The sequence below is a fragment of the Embiotoca jacksoni genome, unplaced genomic scaffold (assembly GCF_022577435.1).
Source record: "Embiotoca jacksoni isolate LCO1_2020_lvr unplaced genomic scaffold, fEmbJac1.0.p SCAF_2, whole genome shotgun sequence".
NCBI lineage: Eukaryota > Metazoa > Chordata > Actinopteri > Embiotocidae > Embiotoca > Embiotoca jacksoni.
In genome coordinates, this window is record NW_027185340.1 from 2,452,530 (window position 1) to 2,480,520 (window position 27,991).

A 27,991-nucleotide genomic window follows, 5' to 3' on the forward strand; every position below is an offset into this window, starting at 1 on the left:
AAACACATTGTCAAACAGTCTTTTGGATCCTGTACTTGCATCAAAGTGAAACCGTATGTCCTGAATTTTAGATGCAGTTTGGCAAAAAATATGGATTTGCTGATGAAACTGTGACATGGGATTTATTTGTCATTATTGTGTTGCAGTTACAGTAAGAACGGTTGAGTGTTCAGCCATGACACGTGTGTCCATAGCACAGAGTATTAAACAGGCATGGAGTTTCTGGTTGCATGCATAATCTTGATTTGCTCGAAATGATTCTTAGTTTAAATCAAGGTATTCCCAAATTCAGACCTCATTTAGGTTAATTTAAGTTTTTGTAAAGCTGTTTGTTTTTAAACAACATTTTAGATCGCTTGAGAACCTTGACTTTTCCTTCAAAATTAAAATAGGAAACTATTTATCAAGTATCAAAAACAGTATTGCTTTGGTATTGGTACTGAAGCTCAACACTCCAAAGTGAAGTTAGCATTAATATCTTATGTTTAGTTTTCTTCTTAAAGCACCATTAATAGTGTCACAATATACTGTGTTGATACTTTATACCAGTTGTGAGATATTTGGTAAGAATTATTGTTTTGCCCTTGTTCTATATGATTTATTATCATAGTTTGTTACACAGCAGAGACCTGCATAGCCCCCTGTCAGTTGAAGCTAATTGAAACCTTTAACCAAGCATTAAATCTTCTATTTTGCCAAGATGACAAGAATGTGACCCAAAACCCACGGCCAGCAAAGTAAACAAAGATGCATAGGAACAATGCAAAAGTACTGTTTGTGTGCCAGACATGTAATTATATTACATGCGTGTAAAGGGAGGGTATATGTCATTTTAAACTGTGTTACTGTATAATCTGGAATAGTTTAGCTGAAAATTCAACCGTTAAACCATTTAAACGTGAAATAACCAAATGGAAATGTCTGTTTCTGCAACAGTATATGATCTTACCTTCGAAATCAAGGAACCTAATCCAGTTGATGCAAAATGGAAATCCAATACTGCAGTAAAACAGTCCACAGCTCATTGATTTGCAACACTGTCTGTTGCAGTCAAATACAACCTGAGGTTTTAAAGATTTCAAAATAAAATTACTATCTATACCTTGGTGTGAATAGTGTACGCAGTAAAAGTTCCAACAGCTGATAGATTTCAATAGTTTAATGTTATACAGTATTGTACAAGTTGAATTATTTGATGTTAGCTTGCCCCTGTGATTGATTCAGGGAGAGCTATGTCATTGTGAAACGCGAGCAATGTTATTTTGCACTGACATAATTGATAACTGTATTTAATAATTGATTTTGCGCATGGTTGTCGAGCACAAGGGTAAAAACAAGGGAAACAAAGGTTCGGTATGAAACCATGTGCACAGATTTGTCTGACACTGCTTTCTTGATTTAAGTGCACAGTCAGACAAAATGGTGATTGATGAGCCCATCTTCTCATTCCTCTCCTGAACATCAGCTAACAGTGTACATTTAGAGCACGCATGATGCTCCACACCCTGTGGATACCGCGGCAAGCAGCCTGCTCACTGTCAGTTCCACTTGAAAGGTCACAGGGGCTATCACAAGGCGAGCTCCACACGCTGAATCTTTAACTAAAAAGTGCTGGTGTATACCTGCTCTCCTGGAGCTGATGAATAGCTGCTCCATGTTCATGGTTGTGTGAGCCACACGTGTTCAGCCAAGCCTGACCATCACTCTGCTGCTGTAAGCAGTCTACAACCACCGGTGTTCTCCATGCTGTGAAGTGTTGCGGTATCCACCCACACAGCATTGCACATAAGCAAACAAATTCTCAGTCACTAATCAACAAATCAGCTGACGGGAGAGCTATCGCTCCTGTCAGGAGAAACTCATACAGTTCATGTTTCATATGGGACTTACTATAACAAACTGCCCTTCAATTATATCAACTTTAAACAATGGGGAGAGAATAGGCTGGAAATAGCAATGGAGAGACAGGGAGGACATAACTGTGTGACTTGAGACACAAAGCCAAGGGATATGAGTTTATTATAGGCTGCCAGACAGACTTGCTGACTGGCTTGTGCTGACATTATTGGTATTTCACCTGTTCTCCTGAGGAGAGAAATGCTGGAGAAACTAATAACCTGACTCCACAAACCCTCCTCACTCCCACATCTAATTTGTTATAGACAAAAATGGCTGGGGTTTAATTAAGAGTTTGTTACATTAATTACAAATTGATTCATCTCATTTTCACACGTGTGCATTTCTGACAGGTCTGGCAGAAATATTTTCTGTTTGAAAACTGCAGTGATTGTGCTGATGCAAGGCATCAATGATATTGTAAATATTTGTGGCCCTCGCATACATCATTCGGTATGCTAATGCATCACTCGCATTTCTGGAACGAAGAAAAATGTCCTTCAGCTACTCTATCGGATCTTTCAGTTGCATCAGAAATGTGTGAGTCAACAATGTAATCAATTTATCTAACATCCTCAACAAACTTTTGTTTTTCTGTTCCAGGGAATGGACGTAGATGCCTTTGAGAAAAAATTCAACACGCTGGAAGTTGATTTTATCCGCAGTCAACAGCTGTTCTGTCAGGACGTCCTGAAACTCAGTCCGGGACAGCAGACCGTGATCAGCAACGGAAGAGTGAGTAGACTCCAGCTTCACCTTAATTCAATTCAGGTATATTTACTAACAGCCAGAAGTGTCAAGTCACTTGATTCGGATTCTCGCCAGACTTGAGTCATTAATTGGATGTTGTTGTATTAAATTGATAAAATCTCAAAAGGCCTTGGAACGCCATCTGTATTTTAACACCAGTGATTCATGACTTTGTGACTTAATTTCCTGTAAAAAGTGTCAAACGTATCCACCGACAAAGAAAACAATTAATCAAATCAGACAATTGTGCTGCACACACGGGAGGGAAACGCGTCGCTGGCAGGACAGACCAGCACATTAAAACATTGGCTAACATCTCGTTTCTATTTTTTCCTTGTTTGAATGACACATTTCACTGAGGGCCGATTATATTGGCGCTTAATAATGTTTTAATAAGAACCCAGTCTCGCTCTGCCGGGGGGGGGGCATGAAACTAAGACTGACGTATGATGTGTTGATAGCGAAACAAATTCAACTATAAAGTACAACCGCTGTGTAAACGTAACCCAAATTTAAAAACTCCAGAAAGTCGTTATCAATATCCACCAGGAGCAGGATCTGCAGCTAGTGACCAAGTTGCTGAAACATCTGCAGCTGTTAAAAAGTCATCCTGAAGTATTGTATTGCAGGTGTCTGAGTTGAGAGGCAGCAGGTTTTAATCCGTGTTTATTTTCTTATGACACCAGTCAGTATCAGCAATTGAGCCTTTTTTAATAATGAGGTCACTGAACATCAGCATTATATTTACAAATCAGTATTTGGGTGAATTATCAAAATAAATATGATGTGGAAGTCAGTTTTTTGTTTTTCCAATGTGTCAGATACATATTTAATCATTATTTTGTACCATATCATTTTCTAGTAAAAGATCCACATTTTATCTCTGAATTTTAGTTGTTTCTAGCTAATGTTACGAATGTGTAAATCACAAAACAAATAAATTCAATAAGGGATTGAAAACTAGATTCAGATTTAAAAAGAATATTCTTTATGAAACAGAAAACATGTTGTCAGTGAGGAGAAGCATCGGTTAAATGTTGATGGTATTGTTTCAGAGTGCTTTCTTCGCACTGTCAAATCAGCATGACGTCTGTGTCTCAAAGGTCATAGGTCACACGGCAAAGTGTGTGTATGTGCTTTTATTGTATATGTGCACAGACCTGATGACTGATGTCTCGGCAGCAGCAGCAATGCTGACAACCACAGATGTAGAGGTCAGCCTCTGAGATGGCAGTAACAATTAATATTATCCTACATTCCTCTGCTGCAGTGGTAGGACTCTACTCCTGAAATAGAAAGCAGGAAAAAAAAAAAAAAAAGCAGGCAGTGTCACTGAATCTTGTGACTTTAAGTGGATAAAACACTGTGTCACAATCACATTACATTTAACATCCCCTGGGCAAGTTGTAAATAATATATGCTGAGATAAGAATTGGAAAAGTCGTGTTCTGACTGCATTATTTTCTTCATTTTAGATCCTGGGTCCATTTGAAGAGCAGGAAGAATTCACTGTGGAGGATTTCCGCTTGCTGGAGAAGATTACACTGAGTGGCTCTACAGAGGAAGTCAAAGCCAAAGTTAAACAGATGGGGCTGAAGCCAAAGCAGTATGTTTTAATTTTTTTAGATGTTTTTTTTTTTTTTAGCTTTGTCATTTGAAACAATTTGAATGTCTTTGTTGAAAATAGGGCATCCTTTGAACTTTTCCTTTGTGCCACTTTTGTCTTAACTTTGTCTTAAATTATCTTTTTTCCTTAATCAAACTATCTTCACCGTGGGTGTTAAAGTGTATTACAAGGCAGAAAATGTACATTTCTCAGTTTTAGGGTAAAGTTGTCTTAACGTACTCTTTATTCTTCAGTGCCAGTGACTTAGTCATGAAAGTTGATGCCCTCCTATCTACAGCCCCTAAAGGACAGGTCAGAAAGGATGTCCACTTTATCAAAGACAACCACAGGTCAGCAATGTTTGTTTGTTTTTCTTCCTGTTTTTTGTCCGTTTGGCTCTGCTGTCTTACTGGAAGGTTTTCACTTTCCTTTCGTTATAATGGATTTGAAAAATTGCTATGCCATCATTTCAAGCAGTGCCAAAATGTGAATCTTTTGAATTGCAGTTCTGCTGAATAAGGATTATACAACCATGTGTTGTTGAAATGCGTTTGGGTATGTTGTCCTCCTCAGTGTCCTCCGTCTGTCTCCACGTGAGAACGAGGTGTTCTACGATGTCCTGGCCATCGTTGACCCGCTCACCACAGAGGCGCAGAAGATTTCCCCTCTGCTGATTGTAAGTTGTATTCTCCTCTCTAGTTTTTACTACAGCAAGGACACATCTTTTCGTCCTCAGATTGATACTATGATCCATGTTCATGTTTGTAGTTTTTTTTTTTTTTTAATTCTGAAAAATACCATAGTGGCTCAGACATTCTTCATAAACTGATACCAGCATGCTTGTTTTTTGTTTGACCAGATTATTTCCTCAGTATTTCAGGTTATTTTAAAATATTTGATTTATTGCTAAAGAATTTGAATTGTGAATAGACTGGCAATGATTCATTATTTTGTCTTGTTATATCATGAAAGATGTTATGTAAGGACATCTGGTCTTTGTCTTTTGAGGAACTCCAAAAATTCAGTTTAGTAAGAAACAATAAGCTGCGATCACACCTTGTGTTGATTGAAAAACTTGTGTGTGTCTTGCACCTCTCAGATACATGAGGCTCCTCTTTTCCCCTCATTTTTAACTGGGCCTCTTTTTTTTCTGTGAATGCTGCAGGTGCTCAGTCAAGTGGTCAATGTGAGACTGCAGGTGTTTATGAATTGCCAGGCCAAGTTGTCCGAGATGCCCCTCAAGAGGTATGCTCTAGCTCCAACAGTAATTAAATTTTTCTCTTTGGCTTGTTGGTTTATCTTCTTACTGCTGCAGACTTAGCATCTCTGCCTCTCCCTGTTCCTTTCTAAGATTATACTGCACAGATGCAATCTGCTTAATAACACCACCTTATTGCTTTGGGCCTCCACTTGCATCTCTGGGCAAATTGCTTACAACGTTCACCGCTGCAGTTCAAGCAATGCAGTAAAAACAAAAACAATAATAATAATAATAGTCATAAAAAAACACAGTAGAAAATGAAAGTTTGAAATTGCCCATTAACATTCAGACTATTGGGTAAGTGTTAGCTATTTTGTAATTTTGTGTTTTTATTTCTGTAATTTGTTCCATAATAAGCTGAGGGATTTGTAGTGTTACGACAATGAAATAGCTCAAATGTTGTTTTTTTTATTTCCAAATGAGAGATTCTCCAGGATGTTTACGCTCACTTTGGAGGGACAATTTACAGTATAACCTAGCTGAAGTTAAATTGTTGGAGATAAGTCTTCCCCCACAAACCACTGACACATGAACCCCCCCCAAAATTGATATTACTAATCTTTGTAACAAAACGTTGTAGCTAGAAGCATGATTCAGTGGAGCAATTTGTTCTTTTCTGGATGTCATCAAGTAGATCCTGAACAGGAGTTTAGTTTTAAAACCACAAAGTCACAACATCCCTGCTTCATATCCTTTTTAGAGCCACCAGCTTGGTAATCTTATAGCCCTCCCCTGGAGATAATGCTGTCAGTGGGAACACACGAGTCCTGTTCTGCGTCAGTGGGTTGATTTCATTCACTGGTCCACTTCTCATAGGGGGAAGACGGCAGCAGAGACCGCAGGGCTGCTCATCTTCCTTTTCCTCACACTTCTCCTTGCGGACAATTGGTCATCTCACAAATTGGAACCAATCAAATGAAGACAGTGTGTTTCCTCTGGTGTACCTCACCGACTACCTGTACTGTGTTAGCAGCTCCCATCTCACTCTGGAGTCAACAGCTCTGCGGCTGTGGTGGGAATTAACTTTTGAGAACTCTCCCTGTGAATAAAAAAAAATGTGTTGATGTACCGTTGGCGGGAAGAAGGCATTCTGAATTGAAAGAATTAGCATTGGCAATGTTTATCATCTACCACAATATCTGCACTCATTATGACTCCTCTGTGTCGGAGGACACTGAAGAAATGTAATTAGCATAAGGATTAGCCTGCAGCGTAGCTCTGACAACTGTAATAAAAGAGAAAAGGAACTTTTCTGGTGCACAGACTGCTGCATGTATTTCTGTTATTGGCTGAGCAGGAACACTGGCAGTAATAGTATTCATTTCCTCTCTTTGAAGAAATTGTATATATCCAGCTGTCACAACAGAGCCCATCTCTCCCCCCAGGAAGAAGGCTATTGCACAACATGTCATCATTTCAGTGCTTGTTGAAGAGGACAATGTGTCTATGGATTGTTGTCTCAGTCCAGTGCAGATTATTCCCCATTTTAAGGCTTTCAATTCCCTTTTCTGTTAATTTGAAGGGAATTGGCAAGCACTTAATTCTTGATCATGTGTTTGGCTGTCTTCACAGTTTTTACCACTTTGTCTTGGAGTCCGATGTGGCGTTCTTGGCCAATGACACCGTGTCTCCAGGGCCAGTTGCCCGTTTCATGGAGCTCCCAGAATCTCCACTGCTCACCCTTAATATGATCACACCAGAGAGCTGGATGGTGCAGGCAGTGCGCAGCCCCCATGACTTGGATAACATCCACTTGCAGGAGGTATTGTGCTACTTACTCATTACTACCAAGAAAATCTAAATATTCTCAGCCTTAAGTTGAGCCAAGCTGTTTTTTATTGGTTTTGGTGCTCTGTAATTTGTGGTTCTCTTCAGGTGAGCGGGCTTGTGACGGCAGAATTTGAACTGGAGCACCTCTTGTTGGAGGGCCACTGCTTCGACCTGTCCAGTGGCCAGCCTCCTCGAGGACTGCAGTTCACCCTGGGCATGAGCAGGGACCCGCTCATGTATGACACTATTGTCATGGCTAACTTGGTCAGCATCCTTCTCTACTCGTAGTCACAGTACAAAGTTTGAAACTGAAACGGCCCGGTGCTAGATTTCAGAAAACAAGTTTGAGTGTCATTCTTATTGCAATTATTCAGACTGTCACTGTTTCCACCACAACAGGGATATTTACAGCTGAAAGCCAATCCTGGTGCCTGGGTCCTAAGATTGCGTAAAGGAAGATCAGAAGAAATCTATCAAATTCTCACGTGAGTATCTCGGTCTTTCTGATCTTATCCCCAACAGATCGTTTTGTATTTTGAATCAAAAAGTTAGGTAATAATGCTAATTGGGCCGCTTCATCTGTAGCTCAGCATCAAGGTTGTTTTCAGCTACCGCTCCATTTCATACTGGTAGCTATGAAAACCATCACTATGGTAACATGGAAGGCTGCTGACACTGTACCAATGAAAGGTTTTGATGAGTGCAGGGAGTTCGCTTCAGCATAGAGGGGAGAGAGACAGGTAGGAGGAAAGGGTTGCTATTACAGAGAAGAGTGGAGGGATGATTCAGCTGGTCACCTGTCATGCCATCCACCTCAGACTGGAGAATAGCAGCAGCAGAATGTGTTTTAGTTAGGATGGCGTAGGTGTCAAATGCTGCATATGCTAGACTGAGTGAGCTGGTGGTGTCTAATTTCCCTGGATGAACAGAAACATTATTGTTTTTGGGGTTGGTTTAATAGATTTCCCTCAAAAAATACAACTATCCTTGTCTTGCTTTCTTTTAATTCTGCACTTTTACTTTAATTAAAATGTAGTTTGGTACTTTCTGCTTACATCTAAAATTAAATTCTTCTTTTTCAAGCTCATTATATCAAAACGAAGAATGCTAGTCTCTCACGGGCAAGTGGTGATTATCCCAACCATGTATGTGAGTCTGCATTGGCAGCTGTAGTGCACCATACTTATTGTCCCTGCAATCACACATACTGTCCTCTCTGGCCATCGTCACATAAGATTTAGGACACATACAGCCCCTGGTTCCTCTGGAATCATATCAGACAACCAAGATTTATCCCCCAATCCTCCAGGTGAACTTAAGAGGTGATGTCATTTTTCACCTTGGCAGTGTCATTATTCTTGTGGTTAGCGGCACTCTGCTCTGGTTAGGTGGCCGATCAGAGCGTAGTGGGTGTGTCTGCGCTCCCCCCCGTCCCAGAGTGTGCGTTTTCCTCTTGCACCCTGCACCTCGCTGTGACAGCGATGAATGAGATGGCCGGCTCGCCTCTCCTCAGAATAGGGATACAGATTGATCTCGGGTGCTTTCTAACACGAGCCCTAAAGACTGATTTGCACCGGTGACAGCAGAAAGGGGCAAAACACAAGTCGCACTTGAGTATGGGGGAGGGAAATGTGCTTTGGGTCCAATAAGGAGGGGGGCATTTATCATAGTGATACGGTTAGACTTTTTTTTGCCTTTAGTAAGCGTTGGGGTTGTAATGGCTTGCCGGGCATCGTAGCCTATTGCTCATATCTGCCTGAAGTTTGCTCTCTGGTGTTTCACCATCGGACCATGCAGATTCTGCCTGCCAAAATACATTCTCTCCAGGGCAAATCAGCCCTAAAACAATTACATTGAAAGGCTGCGTTACACAATCAATACTGTACAGACTTTCTCATTAAATCTCCCAGTATATATACAGCATGGCTGGGAAGTAGTGATGGGTAAAATAATGGTAAGGTGATTCTTAATGATGATGGAGGGTAATGAATCTGGTCAGAGTGTGACCCTGGCAGCTGTCCAGATATCCACTTTTAAGTCACTGTCTGTCCATTAGTTGTTGTTGTCTCCTTCATGACTGGAGCCTGTAGTGTATATTTTTCTCACTGATGCTTTGGGTAAAACATTAGGCTCAACCTCAGTCTTTGACACAAAACCATATTTCACTTTAATGGTGGATTCAAGGGCTCTCGTAAAAAGCAAATCTAAGTCAGACTGAGATTTAGTTCAGTTGTTCTCTAAGATCTAATAGCTTAGATGTAATGTATATATGTGGAGGCTTTAAAGGAGCATTTCCACAGATTTGTTCTGTCTTTTGCTTGCTAATACAATGCATTCAGTAAATTTGATTACCACTCTGAAATAGATTATTTTTTACATATGTTTTAATGACAGTTTTGTTGTTTTTTGCATTGATCCTTTAGATCTGTTTTCTCTTCTTTCTTTTTTTTAAACCAATATATTACTGACCCCAATTCCAAAATATTTGCAAAGGTTCTTTCTTCTAAGGAGGAGGCTAATATCAAGATGGGATAAATATGTTGTTGAATTGCCGTTTTCCTGAACAGTACTTAAAATATGACGTACTAGAAAAGGTCACAAATAATGATGTTTGGGAAAGATTTGAATTCCTATTATTTAATAATGAAGGTAATTTGATGTAATTAATGCAGATTTGACAGCACATTTTGTTAATGTGCTGTGTGCCGGTCTCAAAGTGGGCTTTTACTTGCCTTAAGACTAACTGGTTGCCGATCCATCAGTGGAACATCATAAGAATTGATTTGTACTCGCAGACAGTAAGTGTTTCCTCACTCTTTATCCACTTGTTCAGGCACGATGGAACAGATTCCCCGGCAGATGCCGGTGACGTCATCGTCGTGCTGAACAGTTTCCACAGGAAGATAATCAAAGTCAGAGTGAGTGTGTTTCTTTGATCTACGTTCTGTAGATTAGTTGCTGAACATTATACAGCAAAGTAGTAATAAATAGAACAAGTTGGAACATAATTGTTTTGTGTCTTCTTTGTTGTTACAGGTACAGAAGAAGGCGGAGAAGATCAGTGAAGATATTTTAAGTGAAACTAGTGAAAGCAAAGGCATATGGGACTCCATAGCAAGGTGAGTAATCTGTTCTCAAATGCAACGAGAATGTAGTTGTCGTTTGTTCGTAGGTTTAAAACCTCCTCCAGCTGACAGGCGGAAACTATTATGAACTCATTGATTGATGGGTTTGCTGATGTGCCGTCCGTTACAATTAATACAATTATACACTGCGGTTTCAGGAGATCTTACTCCACCCCTGGGTCCCGACTGCAATATTACGCTGTAAGATCTAGTCTTGCAAAAAATATGTGCTTCTGTAGGTATGTGCGTGCATTTGTGTGTTTTCCCCGACACCTCCTAACTGTGTGATCCTGTCTCCTCAATTAACGCTTGCTGTGTGAAGTGTTTGGAGCACTTTTGAGAAAAGGTAGGCAGATTTGCTGGAACGTATTTAACACCTAAAACTTCTTTTTCATATTTGTTAGCATGCAGTGTCCATCGGTTGCTTTCAGTTGTTGTGCCACTGTCCTACGTCTTGTTATGAATAAGAATCAGACTAAACTGTATATTCTAACTGTAATAGTAATAGCGTGGAGAGCTCTTTAAATGTGAAATTTAAATATTGAAGATTGTATTTGTTTATTATAATTAGAATATAAACAAGACTACTGGTTGTGTTGTAGCCTATATATATATATATATATATATATATATATATATATATATATATTTGTATATGTATATATATACGTGTGTGTGTGTGTGTGTATTCATGCATAACTGCATATGTTCTCAAACATATGTGCTATTCACACTTGCACATAAGCATACACATACTGCGTTTTAAGCTGTTGTATAAATTCAGAAATCGCCTCTATAACTCAAAAACTGCCCTTGAATGTATCGTGGCTCAGAAGATGAACTGATTTGCAGAGTTGTCATGATGAGGACGGCGTCTGTGGTGGAGAAACGGATCGTGTTTTACCTGTAACGGTGTGCCGTGTGGTTAAAAGTGTTTTAGTGGTTACAGGGTGGTGAATGATTGAATATGACAGATAAACCCTTTTGAGTGGACCCAGCTGGAGGGCAAACAGAAGTAGTTTGGTTCGGTTGGTGTTGTCTACAGCTCAGGATTTATCCAGAGCTCTGTGGACCCTTCCAGAGGTCCAGATTATCTTGGGTGAGTCAGCCAGACGGGCTCTCACCTGACCCTCCAAAGCTGCTTATCTGGGGGACCCTGTTGTTGTGCTGCAGGCCCTTCATAATGACTGGTTTAGTCATGGCAGGAAGTCGGCATCCCCAGACCTCCCTGACGTGTGGCGACTACCCAGAAGCCAACTGCTCCAGTGTAAAGAGGCACACTTTGAGTACAAAAGAGTACAGAGAGATTTTCAAAACTACAAAATGGTTAAAAAAAAAAAAAAAGTGTGGGTAGTCGGGGGGGCATTGTTGGTTTTGTGTTGTTTGGATGTGACTTGCTTACCAGTTAGACTCTTTAATTTGTGTGTCTGAGACTTGGTTTTAGAGGACGTTTGGAGACGAACAGTGTTGCCCCCCACCCGCCCCCTCCTCCCTTCACACCTCCCTCTCACTCGCTGGTGTCCTCCTGGAGACACGAGGCCTCGGCTGTGGTTGTAATTGAGTGTGGGAGAGACACTCCTTCCCACATCAGCAGTCTGTTACAGACAAGGACACACAGACACATCTACCCTCCAGCACAAGTCTGGAATTCTGTCCACTAAAATGTGCCTTGCATCACGAGCTCTTTAATAGCGGTGTGTTGAAGGACTCTGTGGAGAGCGAGTCCTCTGGATTTTTCTCTCATCTCTGCTGTTATCTCAACATAAAACCACTTTAGTCAACCTGCGAACTTTTAAAAAAAAAATATTTTTTTTTACACATTTTAACTATTAAATCCATTGACTCTGACTGAAAGGTAATGCACTGACTCGATGGGCACTATCTTCAAATGGGAACTGTAAAGTGAAGCATTGTGCCATTTTCCCTCAGGCATCAGTGTGCATCACGGTGGGAGGCGGGGCTCCATGAATGACCACATTTCAGGCACCATTTTCTCTACTAATTTCATCCCTCTGACTGGTGAAGGCAGACCCAGATTACTCTCCAAAAATCATTCTATTTTCACGTCTATTATCACATTTGAGAAACTGCAAGTCGTGAGTTTTTAACAGTCAATTATCATGATTGTTCATACATATTTCTAATGATCAGCTACGCAATTAATTGACTGTGTTGCACTACTAGACTCGCACGCAGTTCACTCAGTTCCCTAAAAAAATTACATCATTTAAACTCCTTTCTTTCCAAATGTTCTGGCAAAATGGCTCCAGAAACACCACATTTGTAATTATGTTGTGATGTGTTAGAGCAAGTTAATGGATATTCAAAATGATGTAATTAAATGTGCAGCCACATTAAGGGCTTAAACAGACGTTGATTACTTGGTTCTCCAGACGTTATGCTGTTTTTGCATCGAGCCTGACCAGACCAAATTTTTATTTGAACCTTTATTAATTAATTCCAGTGTAATACATTAGTAATGTTGCTTGTAAGTGGATAATGTCCAAACCAAGTTGAAAATAATCCCCAGAAATGTGTCTAAAACACGGTGACCCCAAGACATTCAGTATTAAATATGAATTTAATAGAAAGCAAATGGGCTGCTGTGCATTGAGTCACAACTTTGCATGAATATGAGTCTCCCTCAAGAGAGACTTTCTACACTATTCCCTAACGGTCAGTATTTATACCATGGTGAGGAGAGCACTGCTTCTGAAGGCGGGGATGAGAGGAGCTGATGTCTTTAGCATCATTTTTTATCAGCCAGTAACAAAGTTAATTATGTATTTTTTCCGGTGTGCCACCTGCATCCAGCTGCAAATATACAAAATCATTCATCCAGCTAACAAAATACCAAATTAGTGCACAGCAACATAAAAAAAAAACAGTGAATATTTCACTTGAATGGACATCGGACGCAGCTTGATTAAAAATAATAATAATAATAACACCCGATGCATTATGTTAATGTCTGTTACCAAAGATTTTGATCTTGTGACATCCTGCTCATTTAGAGCAGGTCATCTGTGCATAGATGTTACACAGATCTTATTTCTGGGGAGTCTATCAGAAAACAGAGTTGTTCACTGTGTCTGTTCCAAAACTTTATTTCAGCTCTCGGGATGATATTGATTGAAATTTGTTGATTTCTGAATCATTTCCATTTCTATCATTGTTATTTTATTGAAATAAAACACTTCATTTTGCCACCTAGTGTTGCATGGTTTGTTTGAAAATGTTTTCTGCTGTCTGATTGAAACTGCTATGACCGCCGGCTCTACAGAAGCATGGTGGCTACTGACTTAGTTTCCATTTATTCTGGCTTTATGAAAAAAAAAAAAATGCATCGGTGTGAACACGGCAGCCTCATGTATTGTTGTCTCATTCACAGCATCACAGGTGGCAGCTCAAAGAAGGATGACGGAGAGAAGAAAAAACAGGATGTTCTGAACATATTTTCCGTGGCCTCAGGCCATCTGTACGAGCGCTTTCTAAGGTCGGTCAATTTCACCTCACAAACACCAGCTTTCCTTTCAAGCTCTGTACATTTCAGCCCTGACCCTGCATCTAACCCCGGTGTCTCCGTCTCCGTCTCAGAATAATGATGCTGTCTGTCCTTCGTCATACAAAATCTCCAGTGAAGTTCTGGTTCCTCAAGAATTACCTGTCCCCCTCTTTCAAGGTACATTTTTTTGCACGTTACATAAAAGTTTTGTTACTCAAAAACATGCTTTTGTATTTGATGTTTTAATTTGTTTTACCCGTTATTAACTTTCTGCGTATGTAGGAGACCATCTCTCACATGGCGGAGTCATACGGCTTTCAGTATGAACTGGTGCAGTACAAATGGCCCCGATGGCTCCACCAACAGACGGAGAAGCAGCGGATTATCTGGGGATACAAGATCCTCTTCCTGGATGTTCTGTTCCCTCTGGCTGTGGACAAGATCATTTTTGTGGACGCTGACCAGGTAAAGCTCAAAATCAACCAACGTGGGAGAAAGCTACGGTGGTGGTGTGAAGATCAGATGAGATGTCAAAGTGTCATCAACCCTTTCCACACTCACCGAAGCCCTCCATCTCTCTCTGTTGCAGATAGTTCGGGCTGATTTGAACGAGTTGAGGGATTTAGACCTGGACGGGGCTCCTTATGGCTACACACCGTTTTGTGACAGCCGCAGAGACATGGACGGATATCGCTTCTGGAAAAGCGGATATTGGGCCTCACATCTTGGACACAGGAAATACCACATCAGGTATACTTCCTCAAAAGACAAAAGATATCACGAAAAGGCTGTTTACATTGGTGGGCTGGCAGCGATATTTTAGTATCTGATACAGAGCCATGGTATGAAATGATACATCATCATCATCATAAATATATTGTTCAGCTTCCTGTTGGGCTCGGTACATTGAGTTCTATTTCCGTCAATGTGATGGCTAATCAGGTGTCAGCCGGTGGATAAACAGAGAGCGCAGAACTTTCCACCTCACCGCTGGCTGATGGGGACGGAAAAAGAAAAGTCAGAGAACCACAGTGCTTTGATTGGATGCCAGTGAGGTGCTTAGCTCTGCGGGGCAGGACAAGAGCAGCGAGGATGAGAGAGGATGTGCTTCAGTGAGCTCAGGGAAAACACAAGGTGATGAATATCCACTGGGAGATCTAATCAGTGATGAGTTAAACTAAACAGTCCACACCTTTGGGTATATTAATGTGCCACGTTGGGTATAATTGCGAATATTCCCGGGGTATATATCATAACTTGAGTCCTTATTTTTTATTCCTTTAGTCGTTCCAATGGGTTTTTTTCCTTTCGGGTTTTCTTACGCCGTCTTCCATCTGTCCTCTCACATTCCATCCAGCGCTCTGTACGTAGTAGATTTAAAGAAGTTCCGTAAGATTGCAGCCGGGGACAGATTACGAGGACAGTACCAAGCCTTGAGCCAAGACCCCAACAGTCTGTCTAACCTGGACCAGGTAAATAACGGAGACGCCAGCACTGCATTTTATGATGTCGAGTTATCCGTTTTAGTACCTTCCATACTTTGTTAATATATCACTTTTGCAATGTACCTAAATATTTTGTTTTTGGACATTTTTAGGACCTTCCTAACAACATGATACACCAGGTGGCCATTAAGTCTCTTCCTCAGGAGTGGCTGTGGTGCGAGACGTGGTGCGATGACGCTTCCAAAGTCACAGCTAAGACTATCGACCTGGTTAGTCCCACTGCAGTACTGATTAGTAACGTGGAATTCCCAGATTTGGGAATTGCTAAATAATTCGGCATCAAATCAAATTGTTCCTTTTATTTAAATAGTGAAATCTGTGTCGTCTTTATTTTCGTCCTTCATTTGTGGATTGATGTGTTTATAAATATATAACATATTTCAGTTTTATTTGTTATAATCGTGAACTGTAGCTGCTGCAACACTGTAATTTAAGTGCATATTCACAGCCACTAATGTCTATGAGGCACTTGGCATTTAGGAGACAACTGAGGCGCAATCCTGCAGTGTCCTAAACTAATTTAGAGAAATACTGGATGGGTGCAGTGGACGGGAACAGGAAGCATCGTCTCATTGGGGTGTAGGTCACCACTTGGTAATTCAGACATTAGACATGGACTAATGTCCTCTTAACAGAATTGAAAATCAAATTAGTCGATCACAGACAGTGCTGGCAATGACGGTCCGACTTGTTGTCGGAGTATCACTGGTGGCAAATGAGTGATGTGCTTCGTCTGCTTTTCTCCTGCAGTGCAATAACCCAAAGACCAAAGAACCAAAGCTAATGGCTGCAGCAAGAATCGTTCCCGAGTGGGTTGAATACGACAATGAGATAAAACAGCTGCTGAGACAGGTGCAGGATCAGGAAGACACGACGCAAACACAGACTTCCTCTCGCTCGCAACAGAAAAAAGGTAAACAAAGACAAAGGAAAAAAAATAATTCCTTTTTTGTCCGTCTAAAATATTTTCTTGTTTTTAAAGGACAGACAAGCTAAACTGTGACGTCCATCTGTTTTACTCCTACATGATTAATCTTGGCCAAACTGCTTCATCTCTTACCACTGTGCTCATTTTCTCCCCCCCCCCCCCCCCCCCCCCCCGCACAGTTGACAACCAGCGTGATGAACTTTAGTGTGTGCCAGCACCATGCTGAAGAGGAGGGAGGCAGCACCTTCTGCACGCAGGCCACCTGTGAAGCTTGAAGACCGACAATCCCATCTAAACATAGCCAGTGTTACATCCTGAGCCAGAGGAGGAGGAGATATTTTCAGAGATGCCATGTCTGCTTCTGCAGCCAGTACATCTTCAAAAAAAATCAACATGTGACGTAATTGTTAATTGCCAACCGTGAACTCCTGGTGCGCTACGACCTCTGCGGTCAGATCCACACAGAAAGAGGTCAAAAGCGCTCTATTAGATGTGTTTGAGGATAAATAGTTGGCACTGGTGATGTATGCAAAGAGACAAATAGCTAAAGGCACATTTCTAAGAATCAAATTCTTTTTTTTTTTTTTTTTGTGTAAAACTTTCAAAAAGCTTATATCTTTTAGGTTTTCTTAATTTGACATTATAAATAACATGAAGACTTTTATGCCTTTGAAATGCCAAACCACAGCCGAGACTGACATTTAACTGCTTTTAGATTTCACAAATTGCTTTAAAGTTACATCAAGCAAGGGCAGTTAGGATGAGGAACAGACAGTCAACCGTTCGATAAACCCCGCCTCCGACTGATGACTGTCCAATCCTAGCTTAGCAACTGTAACTAAGCTTGGCAAGGCCAGGCTATAACAGCGTTGTCTTTTGGAGAATCATATCATATCTTTTTTTTTTTTTTTAGCTGAGCTAAAACCAAAAACGCAAGCAGGAAGTTGTACAGAATTATTTAAACTTTGCATTTATTTAACTTAAATGTGCTGTAAGCGATACTGTTTTTGTTTTTTTAATAAGTGATAAATAGAGGTCTGAAAAAACGAGGCCACTGCAGTAGCAATACCATCACAGGCCACCAGGGGTTCGCTCCAAAAAGCGTCTGTTACCATAAACTCCCATTTAACTTTTCTCAGTAAATAAATCTTTTCCACAAGTCATTCGAGCATTATTTGCTGAATTCACTCATGGTGGTCCCTCTAAAATAAGTCCATCGTTATTATTAGACCTCAAAAAGCCGTACCTTTGGGGGGGGGGGTGTCTGTTTGATTGACAGGTGGGCGCGGGCTCTGGGTTTCCGATCAGATCCACCGCTCGCTTCTCCCCAGCTCATCCAAATATGGTCACTTCCTTACTTAACCAATCACAAACAGCATCCTTCCCGCTGATCTAATCTAGGACCAGCCCCGCGGAGGTTAAAGAAGACAGGAAGTTAGCCAAATCATTTGTTTTAGTTTTTCTGGCGGTAAATGAATCTATAATGTTTAATAATCCTACAAAGGTGTTCAAGAACACTTTCTGTTGTTCTGAAACGATCTCTACAATCCTCAAAGACTTAAAAAAAAACCTTTACTCCGCTGAATGACAGAGATTGAAACTTGTTTCCCAAGTAGCACCTCTGTTTTTACATCAAATTAAAGATGGCAGCCCGTCTGATACCGAGATGGAAAAATAACGTGTTTAAGTTTGAATTAAAACACATCCATGATCAGGACGGTAAAACGGCTGTAGCTGAGGGGGCGGGGCTTGATGAACAAGTTGACTGTCAGTCAGCAGGCCAGGCTAAACTTTAATCATAATGGATATCCTCATTTGCACACTTTGGTTCATGGGTCGTATGAAGAGGAGCTTAACTTATGTTTACACGCTACGTTCATTCAGCTTCACTGTACTCACTTTCTAGAAACATCTATTTAAATCCCACAATGAACCAGTGTTTTCGTCTCAGGAATAAACTCAACAGTATTTTTTTTTTTTACCGTCTTAAACGTCCATTTCAAAGATAGGAGCTGGAAGACTGCTCTCAGGGCATCTTATCTTTCACTGTGCAGTCAAAGAGAAATGTTTATATTACTGTTTGGTGGAAAAAAATAAATCTTTGCTACAAAAGCTGAGAAGTCTGTTCGGTGTGTTTGAAGCTCTAAAAGATGTTTGAAGGCCTTTTCTTTCACTATAAAACCATTTCACAGCGTGACCAAGAGAGTCACAAGAAGCACCATCTCTCAAATCATACCTTCAGCCCAAGTAGCACTCGGAGTTCAATTTAATGTACATAAATAACTCTTTATTTACAGTTCAGAAAAATCTCCATTCATATCAAAAATAGTAGTGTACTTTTTCTACAAATAGAATTTTACGACTGGATGTGCAGTACATGGGAAGGATGGAAGTGTCCAGATAAAAAATTGTTTTAACACTTGACAGATAAAAGCTGCGTCACACAAGGCAGATATTTGTTAGCATGGCAACAGGCCTTCCCAGGTCGGAAATCAAAGTTGTATTATTATACAACAAAGACGCATCTTTACTTAAAGAGCCAACATTCCTCATGCCAGCGATCTCCCTCTTAAATAGGGAGGAACGGGAGAAACTCCCACTTCAACTCAGTTGAAGTTGAATTTAAAGTTAAAGGGCCCCGAGCCGAACGGGTTGAAACCCTGGAAGCCGTGGTGACCTTCCTGAAAGTGATGATGGTGGCGACCCTGCTGGCTCTCTGGGTCCATGGGGTCTTCTCCCTGGTCGAACTTGGTCCTCATCTCTGGAAAACACACACCGATTGTCAGAACTGAAAAACACACTTTTTTTTTTTTAATAGGAGTTTAATTTCTATCATTGCAGCCATATTTTCTGTCAATAATGTTTTAAAATTGCAAGGCACGAAGAGGAGGGGGGGAGGGGGCAGGAATTGTCAAAAGGAACAAATAATCTAAAATATAATATGTATTAACATCCGGTAAACATTTAAAGAAATGCATAATACTAAATGTGATTAATTTATGCTGGTAAGTGTGGATGGTGTTATCAAAAATAGATCAAAACTTGTACTACATTATGGTTATGAAACAGACCGCACACTTTACCTGGATCAGTGAGAACTTCTTTAGCCCGAACGATGTCTATGAACTTCTTCTCCGCCTTCTTCTTTTCCTGTAGATCCTGGAAGTTGTCCGGGTGCCACTGTTGTGCCAGTTTCCTGTAGGCTTTGATAATCTCCTTTTTCTGGGCAGTTCTGTGACAACGGGAGGGGAGGAGGGGGGGGGGAATTATCAGCACATTTGTAGAAGATAAGAGCAGCTTCTCTTTCCTTACTTTACACATAAGCTGGACCTAAAAATACTCGTCCAAGTGGAAGGGTTAGCTCTCTGGCTCCTGTGTGATGAACCGTGTAATAACTAAGAGCTTCAATTTGTCTTCCATCTTGAATCAATCAGTGCTTTTGAACAAAAAAAAAAAAAGTTTGAGATAAATTATGCAATATTGGAAGGTAGCAGGGCTTTTTTTTTTTTTTTTTTTGTGGAGCAGTGATTTTTAACCTTAAAAAGTTAAACATAAATTGCTTTCCGACTCGTTGAAAAGCGACTCCCTGGTAAAATACCGCAGCTCTCCGATCTCCCAGACGATCCGTTTAATTCTCCCGTCCAAACTACACCTCTAAAACCCGCGTCGAATTTCCCAAATCCAGTGATCAGTCCGCACCTCTTCACTCCCAGGATCTTATAGTAATCCCTCTTCTGAGACTGCTTGAGGAGTCGCTGAGTTCGTTCCAGGCCTTCTTTGATCTGACGGTCATTCTCGCTGTGTTTCGCTGCCGTCTCGTAGTCTCTGACAGCTGGAAGAGAAGAAAGCAGAGATGGGATCACCATTTCTTTTTTTTCATTCAAAGTGAAGTACAGTATGTAAAGATTGTTCTTCAGTTGTGAGAACACGTTAAAGCTTTAAAACCTCGTGGGAAGCTTCCATCTTCCAATAGCGGTCTTTGAGCAAGGCACTGAACCCATTCATGTCATGGGGGGTTGTGCTGTCTGCATCAGAGCCTCCACTCAGATGAAAACAAAAAAAAAAAGGACAAATAATCCACTTGAATCAGCTGACAATAACTGGCTGAGGCGACCAATAGCAAAGCCCGTTAGAGGGCAACGTACGTACTCATAGAACCGGAGTTGTGTCCAGTAACTACTATTTATTTCTCACTGTGTGAAACCTAAAGTGAGTGACCGTGCAGGAGATTGTTAAGAGTTATTTAAATATTAAGCACAATTCTAGCAGCGACACATTGACTTTGCGCCAGAAACACGACACGGTTCCCAGTTTATTTTCGAGGACACATTTCCCCCCCTCGAAAAAAATAAATAAATACCAGCAACTTGCTTTATGCTGCCTTTATTGAAATGAGCCTTCCACTTGTACGGCAGTAAAAACAAAGGAGAGCTGCGGCTGACGGGAACGTCTTCGGTTTCTAGTCAGAAATTTACATTTTGTCAAGTTAACACAAAGCAGGACTTAAAATCACATCGGCTACTTCTTCTGAAATGTTGTCATATTTCTCTCAAGATAAATAACTGCTTAAGTGAAGTACTGCGTTAAAGAGCACATTTTAATCTACAGTTGAAGCTTAGTGAAACTGTTTTGTTGGAGAGATTATCTTCTGGAGTGAAGTTTGGCATGTAAAGTTTAAAGTCAGATTAAATTTTTTTTTTTTTTACAAAAATCGCTCCACCATTAAAAAAAAAAAAAAAAAAAAATACTATTGTTGCCAGAATTATTGTTGCTGTTGAGTTTTTTTTTTGTTTTTTTTTTTTTAAATATAAAATTCGGACCTGCGTAGTGTTACATCACTGGAGTCCTTCTTGTAACTCCTGAAGTAAAAACACAGATTCATTGAGCTGCAGCAGCTCCGGGCTGCTAATGCCGCTCTGACGCTTGTTTGCTCTGCGAGGTGGACTGAGGTGAATTTAACACCCACGTGTACCGACAGTTTAAAAGCCCCCCATGAGGTCTGGCATCCCCCACCCGCTGATGTGTTCATGCCGGGTTAACGACTCGGCTCAGCCGGCATCTCCTGCGGCTGCAGACCTGACGGGATGTCGGTGATGGGCGCGTTTCCTCTCGGCCTCGCCTGACGACGCACTGATGCTTATTGTGGGTTTAATTGGATATCTGTGCTTTTTTTTTTTAATCTAATATGTTAAGGATTTGTTTCCTAAATCTAAAATAACACTGAATGATAAACCATTACGGCCGGGCGGCGTTCAAAAACGTTCACGAGTTGTTAGCGGAGATCAAACTAAATAAAACATCACTTCAGCTTTGTGACACGAAGCTGAAGTGAATATTGTGATTACATAGAAACATATTGAACCTCGATGACTTCACGTCTAGATTTCTTCAACTTCTCTGGTCCATCTCGTTCTACACGACGCTTCTCCAAGCGTTCTTTTAAAGTTCGTGGCGTTAAACGTTCATATATTCAGAATTCATGGGACTCTTGGTATTCAAAGGAGGTCACGAATTTTGTTTTCATTATAAATCTTCCAGTGTTTTTGGCTACTATCGGACGAACCCTCATAATTAATAATAAAAGAAGCCTTCGGTTTGGGTAATACTTCGCCGATCTGCCTGCAAACATGCCGAGATGGTTCGCAATCACTTTTCAAACTTAATTGGCAGAGACGAACATAAAACGCAAGCGGGAACTTTGACAAGAACATCCATCGCTGTGGAAGCAGAACATCAGGTGACAGGTGAAAGGGAGAGTGGGAGACTATTTCTGGGGATTTCACCAGCTGCCATCATTTCTGCAATTTGACAACGGATAGAGAAGAGACAGCTGTTTCAGACTACACGTGGAGCCGAGTCAGGCGATTTACACCAAACACCAAGTGGCCACTTTACAAGGTACATCTATGAAATGTATTTTAATCCGAAACAAGGTTTTAAAACCGGTCATTATAAACTCCATAATGAGGCAGATTTGTTACACTGAATGACATCAGAGTGTTTAGGTGTACCTAACAAAGTGGTCACGGAGTGCAGACTGGTTTTTAAGTGTTGAATTGTAACAGACAGACTTAGTTAAATTACAAAATACAGATTTTTTTTTCTTCCCACTATAACACTCGGCAGCAAGAGCCGAAGTGCTTTTTCACAGCACTCAAGCCGAATGAACGCAACGAAGAGCGTATGTGAGCATCGTGACCGGCGACGCCGTGGAAGTGGTTCCCGTGTCCTGCTCACCACCGGCTCATTAAAGTGAAGCAGGTTCGCGACAGTTAGCTCAACTGCGCCAGCCCAAACCTCCGATGACCTTCCACTCTCAGCACCTAAACCCTCCGGGAACAAACGGCGACGTCCGACGGGCTCACCTTCCTCGTACTCTTCCTCTTGGACGTAGGCCTCGGCTCGGTTCTTCAGCGCGTCAACGTTCTCCGGGTCCGACTGGAGGACTTCGCTGCACACGGAGATCGCTCTGCTGGCCTGCTGGCCCTGGTGGTCACGACACAAACACAAAAGTGAGCTGACGCATGCGGCGGATTGCATGCGGCGGATTGCATGCGGCGGGTCTCACCTGCGCCAGTGCGTGGCAGATTCTCTGCTTGGCAAGGAGGGAGAAATGAGGCTCGGTCTTCATCACGGCCTCATATTTGCTGACTGCGTCTTCATACCTGAACGAGTACGAAGCAGGTCGGAGTTTCAACAACACGGTGAATGCAGCATGGATCACTGCAGCCCCCCTCCCCCCCCCAAAAAAAACAATCAAAACAACCATCCCGCCACCATGTTATTGTCTTGTGAATATGATGCCCTGTGCGTATGTTAAACATGACGTGACATCCATTCACATCAAGATGGGATTTGCACGGCCGTCAGTAAAAGCAGGAAGTGGGAGTGCTTAAGGACAAGAAAGCAGTCAATCTTCAGCTGATGCAATCCCGGCTGTTCGGACGGGATATTATACAAGATTTACGGGGATATACAATTGCCTGAACACGTACATATTTGTACTTCTATCTTTCTGGGGACTGCCTACTGACATAATGCCTCCCTTTCGCCCCCAAACCATCACAAATGAATGCATAACACACAACTCCACGACCTGATCCTCATACAGCCCCCGTTGAGGGTCGGTGGTTCAGGAAGTGACGACTGGACCAAATGTCCTCACTCCCAAGATCCAACACTCAAACTTGTCCTCGCATAGATAGCTAAACAAACACACACACCTCTGCTCCTGGATGAGTTCCTCTGCAGACTGGATCTGTTTGTTGAGCTTCTTGACCTGCTTGTAGTGGTTGTAACACTGCTTGTGATCAGGATCCAGCTTCAGGCACTCGCGCACTTCACTGCAGATCAAAGGAGAGGAGGACGAGGGTGAAAAGGCTAAACTACCATTTTACCTCCTGTGCTACAGCACCAACAGACACGGTGGACAAAAACAAGTAGGAACAACAAGGTGTGGTCATTTGTGAAGTTATAGTCTTTGTATTGTTTTTAAACAAAGAACATTTATCTCTTTATTCCTAATGTAAATTTTCTGTGTAGCATGTGACCTTGACATTTTGCTTTTATACATTTTTAACTTGCGACATTATATTGAGCAGTGTTCAGTGTCTGACCTTGTAGCTATAATTACAAAGTCAGCAACGTACACAAATAATAAGAAATTTAATACAATTTACCAGCATGTGTCAGCTATTGAAGATCTGAAAATTATCATTTTAATAGGACCCACTTCCCCTAAAAATATATTTTTTTTAAATTGAAATATAAATGAGTGCCCCCCCCCCCCCCTAATAACCTTTTTTTTTTTTTTTTTTACTTTGGAAGCCAAGTCAAATTACAAAAATCAGATGTAATCTATTAGATATGTGATTCTGCCACTTTTGTTTATTGGAGAAACAGCTTAGTACCGAGAAGGTTTTCATATAGTGACACGCTCTTTTATCTTTGTCCTTGTCAAAATCTAAAAACAGCATTGGAGCTTCCTCAATAAAAGTAATCGGCAAGGTGATCTTACTTGAGGGACATCTCATAGTCTCCAAGGTTATAGTAGATGGTGCTGAGCTTGTAGAAAGCCTGGGTGTTGTCGTTCCTTAACTTGGATGCAGCTTTAAGGTCGCTGATGGCCTTCCCCATCTCCCCCATTTGAATAAAACACTCCGCTCGCATCTCACGAGAAGTCACATCCCAAACGCAGGTCTGTAAACAGGTGAAATGATAACTCTTACAAACTGCAGTTACTAAACGATCCTCCGCAGTGACATGGACATCGTCATGCTCGCAAGAAAATCAAGCAACACTGACAAGACATTTCTTTTACCTCAATGATCGTGTCAAGCAGAGCAGCAGCTGTCATATAATCCTTGCTGTTGAAGCTGCTGCGTGACTGAGCCACCAGACGCTGAATTTCATCTGACTTTGTCAGCTGACTATCGGCTTCCCTGTCTTCTTTGTCGCTGGGGTTGGACTTCAGCTGGAAGAAATCAAGAGCAAAGCAAGCAAATACTCAAGAGTCATAATTAAATAGTACCTGGAGATGTGGATGTTAAACCACAAACTTAGTGTGCTTAAGAAAATCTGAATGTTTCTCGCCACCAATATGAGCTCTTGTATATATCTGAAGAGATTTCTGAGTCAACTCCTGCTTCCTGTCAGCCGAACCTATCAGAGCAGTGCTTACCGTTCTCTAAACCCATTACATTATAATCATCCTCATCGTAGGGGTCATCATATTCACGAGAGCAATTTCAAATGATGACACATCCATTACAGATGGACCTGGCTGAGCTGAAGGCAAAGGGTAACGCACAAATATGATACATGAGGCCGATGCTGACGCAACAGGTCTCATCGGTCTCCGGAGGCCCAGCGGCTCTTTGCCCTCTTGGAGGAGGCGGATCTCACTTGGTCAAAGACTTTATGTCCAAGAGAGCGAGTATTTAACTTCTATTTAAAGCCACTCATCATCCAGTTTCGCCGCCTGCAGCACATAACCCTCTTCCAGATGAACCAGCAGGGGTTCCACATTACAGCCTCACCAACGACAAGACAGGACTAATCACTGAGCTCCAACCAAGACGTAATAAGATCAAAAGTGTACTGGTGTGTTCAAGAAAATTAAAATGTAAAAGGCAAAGAGCTAATAATCAAAACAGGCCTACGAGCTGCAGGCTCGATACAGGCTGGTGGCACGATGTCACATTAGAGCCCTTTTCCACGGCTCGTCTCGCCTCGAGCTTCCTAGCTAATGGTACCCCCGGTACTGGCTCTGGATTTAGTGTTTCACTTTAGATAGTACCCCTGAATGCGGCGTCATTACTATAGCAACGCTGCACGAAACTGCCATCATGTAATCGTCAATGCGACACATGAAGTACTATCCACAAGTTTTCCGCAATGGAGCCCCCCCCCCCCCCTCTCCTCCTCCTTCCCCCCAAAAAATGTGCGCAGTGGAGCTGAGCCGGTAACAGCAGTGGAAAAGGGGCTTATGTGAATTGTGCTTCCAAATCCCTACAACGAGGGCATTTATGTCTTCTGGGGATGGTATGAAACTTCAGTGTAAAAATGGTCCTTTTAGTGGAAAGATGCATTAGTGAGTTCCAGTGTTATTCCTTGGGGAGCAGATAAAATGATGCCTGGAGGCCAAGTGAGGGTTCACTGCCAGTAATGATCTATATCTTACTGGATAACTTATGAATACACCGTTTTCCTTTTCTCTCGGGTCTCGCGGCGCTACAAGACTTTAATTTCCTTCTTTGGTTTCACTTTGCGTTTTGTTTCGTCCATTTAACCTGTCAACAACAAAAACTCTCATGTGTACCTTATAACTGTAACCGCTGATAACGTGTGTAATTACAATATCATACAGCAGAGAAAGCAAACATAAATAGCAAGAAACATAATCTTTAGAAGGAAAAATAAAGGTTCATTAAATTACATATCTGTCTAAATACATCCATGATGATGCGTTCGCCTCCATAATGATAAAATAAATCAAGAGGGCAGATTGTACAGAAAATCATCACATCAAATAAGCTGTTAATTGATTGTCTTTATTTGTTATCATACTGAAAAAACTAATCCAGTTTCAGTACAACACCAGATCAACACTGACACCTCCTGGTGAACTCTGCTTACGTCACACTATTCAGTGTCCCAACATATTTCTGTACTTACCACCTTCTTGAAGTCACTCTCTGCTTCATCCAGCTTTCCCTGCTTTAGAAGAAGGTTTCCTCTCTGAAGCCGCGCCTGTTGAGACAGAAACAGTGAGAACTTGCTTTGCATACAACTACACACTTGATTTCTCAGCACAGCTGAGACCAACTATAAAACATGCACTTCCTGCATATCTAAGCCTCATTTAAATCACTGGTGGAGATCTATTTCTCACCCGGCTCGGTCAAACCGGCAGAGCTACTCTGCAGTACGTCATAAAACAACGTGAAGAGGAGTTTCTCCGGACCCAGCTGTAAAAACACTAACTCACAGAGGTGAAGTCGGGTTTCAGTTCAATGACTCTGCTCAAATCTGGCAGCGCAGACTTTGACTTCCCCATCGCCAGAAACACCGTCGCCCTCCTGTAGTACGCCATGTAATTCTTGGGATCTCCATCTGGCAAGAGTGACAAAGAAAGTATGAACACGCAGGTTTCAAACTGTACTTCCTGATGCAAAAAAAACAACAACAACAACAAGGTGAACATTTGTGTTTGTTTCTGTAACTCACCAACAGCTGCATGGAAATGAGACAGAGCATCAGCCAGCTGACCAGCAGCCAGCAGTTTCTTCCCCATCTCCATGTGGTTGTCCACACTACCATCCTTGCCACATTTAACCCCTGAAAACACACACACATTAAAATGTTTGTGAAACATGTCCTAAACGGGACATAAGGACACGTATTACCTCACTTTCAAACTTTTCGCGTCACCGTCCGACCAATAAGAGCCGACACACGTGACTTTGACGTGTAGCTCGTATCGTCCCAAGTTAACTTTAGGTTATTTTTTTTTTTGTGACGTTAATTTCTCTAAAAGTCACCAAAAAATAAATAAATAAATAAAAAAAAGCAACTCTAGGCTCAAACAAACTGGTTAACTTCCTGTAAAATGAGAAGTTACAGTTATTTAGAAGTTTTCCTCGATGTAGCTTAGCTTAGCATCAGCTACTTGGCAGGCTAACGCGATGATTGACGTGAGCCTGTCACCGTGTCAGCTCGACCGGAACAGGTGATCGAAGAAGTTCAAGTTAACGGCGTCGTTAAACAGCTGGTTAGGCAGCTACCATTAACCCGAATAGTAAAAAAAAAAAAAACACAGCTGATTCAGCTTCTTACCTTCATATCTCATATCCATCAAAACAAGAACATACGGGATGTAAGTAATTACTTTGTGAGCTATATGGTCAATGGAAACCATGATTACATGCGGATCTCGCGTATCCCGTGTCGTCACGTCCCCGCAGACTTCAGCTGATGTTGTTTAAACTAATGTTTTTCGCTTAATTCTCCACCGTCCCATGTGCTGCATCGCTCCCCCTTTAAAGCAGCACACTCAACCGACCGGGCGTGGGCGGCTGTGATTGGCTGCGTCGTTTGGAAAACCACGCCCACATCTGCTGGCTCAACGGAGTGCAGCCACGGCA

At 41.5% G+C, this 27,991-nt stretch overlaps 2 protein-coding genes across 3 annotated transcripts in view; one reads left to right on the plus strand and one right to left on the minus strand.

Annotated features, from left to right (window-relative positions):
* The window catches only part of uggt2 (UDP-glucose glycoprotein glucosyltransferase 2), a 34,079-nt gene extending 15,623 nt beyond the window's left edge, over positions 1-18,456 (plus strand). The window contains exons 22-40 of one of the 2 annotated variants that reach the window (XM_069153902.1): positions 2,500-2,631; positions 4,122-4,252; positions 4,507-4,602; positions 4,826-4,928; positions 5,418-5,497; positions 7,086-7,275; positions 7,389-7,547; positions 7,683-7,768; positions 10,117-10,201; positions 10,320-10,402; positions 10,731-10,754; positions 13,800-13,904; positions 14,006-14,090; positions 14,196-14,378; positions 14,503-14,663; positions 15,271-15,385; positions 15,511-15,627; positions 16,169-16,331; positions 16,526-18,456. In XM_069153902.1, the coding sequence (XP_069010003.1) occupies positions 2,500-2,631; positions 4,122-4,252; positions 4,507-4,602; positions 4,826-4,928; positions 5,418-5,497; positions 7,086-7,275; positions 7,389-7,547; positions 7,683-7,768; positions 10,117-10,201; positions 10,320-10,402; positions 10,731-10,754; positions 13,800-13,904; positions 14,006-14,090; positions 14,196-14,378; positions 14,503-14,663; positions 15,271-15,385; positions 15,511-15,627; positions 16,169-16,331; positions 16,526-16,551 (2,124 nt within the window). In that variant the 3' untranslated portion in view covers positions 16,552-18,456. The remainder of the gene's footprint in view (positions 1-2,499; positions 2,632-4,121; positions 4,253-4,506; positions 4,603-4,825; positions 4,929-5,417; positions 5,498-7,085; positions 7,276-7,388; positions 7,548-7,682; positions 7,769-10,116; positions 10,202-10,319; positions 10,403-10,730; positions 10,755-13,799; positions 13,905-14,005; positions 14,091-14,195; positions 14,379-14,502; positions 14,664-15,270; positions 15,386-15,510; positions 15,628-16,168; positions 16,332-16,525) is intronic. The other variant, XM_069153903.1, reaches the window with a different exon arrangement.
* Positions 18,457-18,618: 162 nt separating this feature from the next.
* dnajc3a (DnaJ (Hsp40) homolog, subfamily C, member 3a) lies at positions 18,619-27,896 on the minus strand. The gene is made up of 12 exons (XM_069153905.1): positions 27,684-27,896; positions 27,075-27,185; positions 26,836-26,960; positions 26,523-26,597; positions 24,667-24,819; positions 24,364-24,545; positions 23,570-23,689; positions 22,915-23,011; positions 22,712-22,832; positions 20,046-20,178; positions 19,430-19,578; positions 18,619-19,107 (listed from the first exon to the last, which is right to left on the minus strand). The coding sequence occupies exons 1-12, from the start codon at positions 27,763-27,765 to the stop codon at positions 18,953-18,955; spliced, it is 1,503 nt and encodes a 500-aa protein (XP_069010006.1). The 5' UTR covers positions 27,766-27,896; the 3' UTR covers positions 18,619-18,952.
* Between the last annotated feature and the right edge of the window lie 95 nt (positions 27,897-27,991).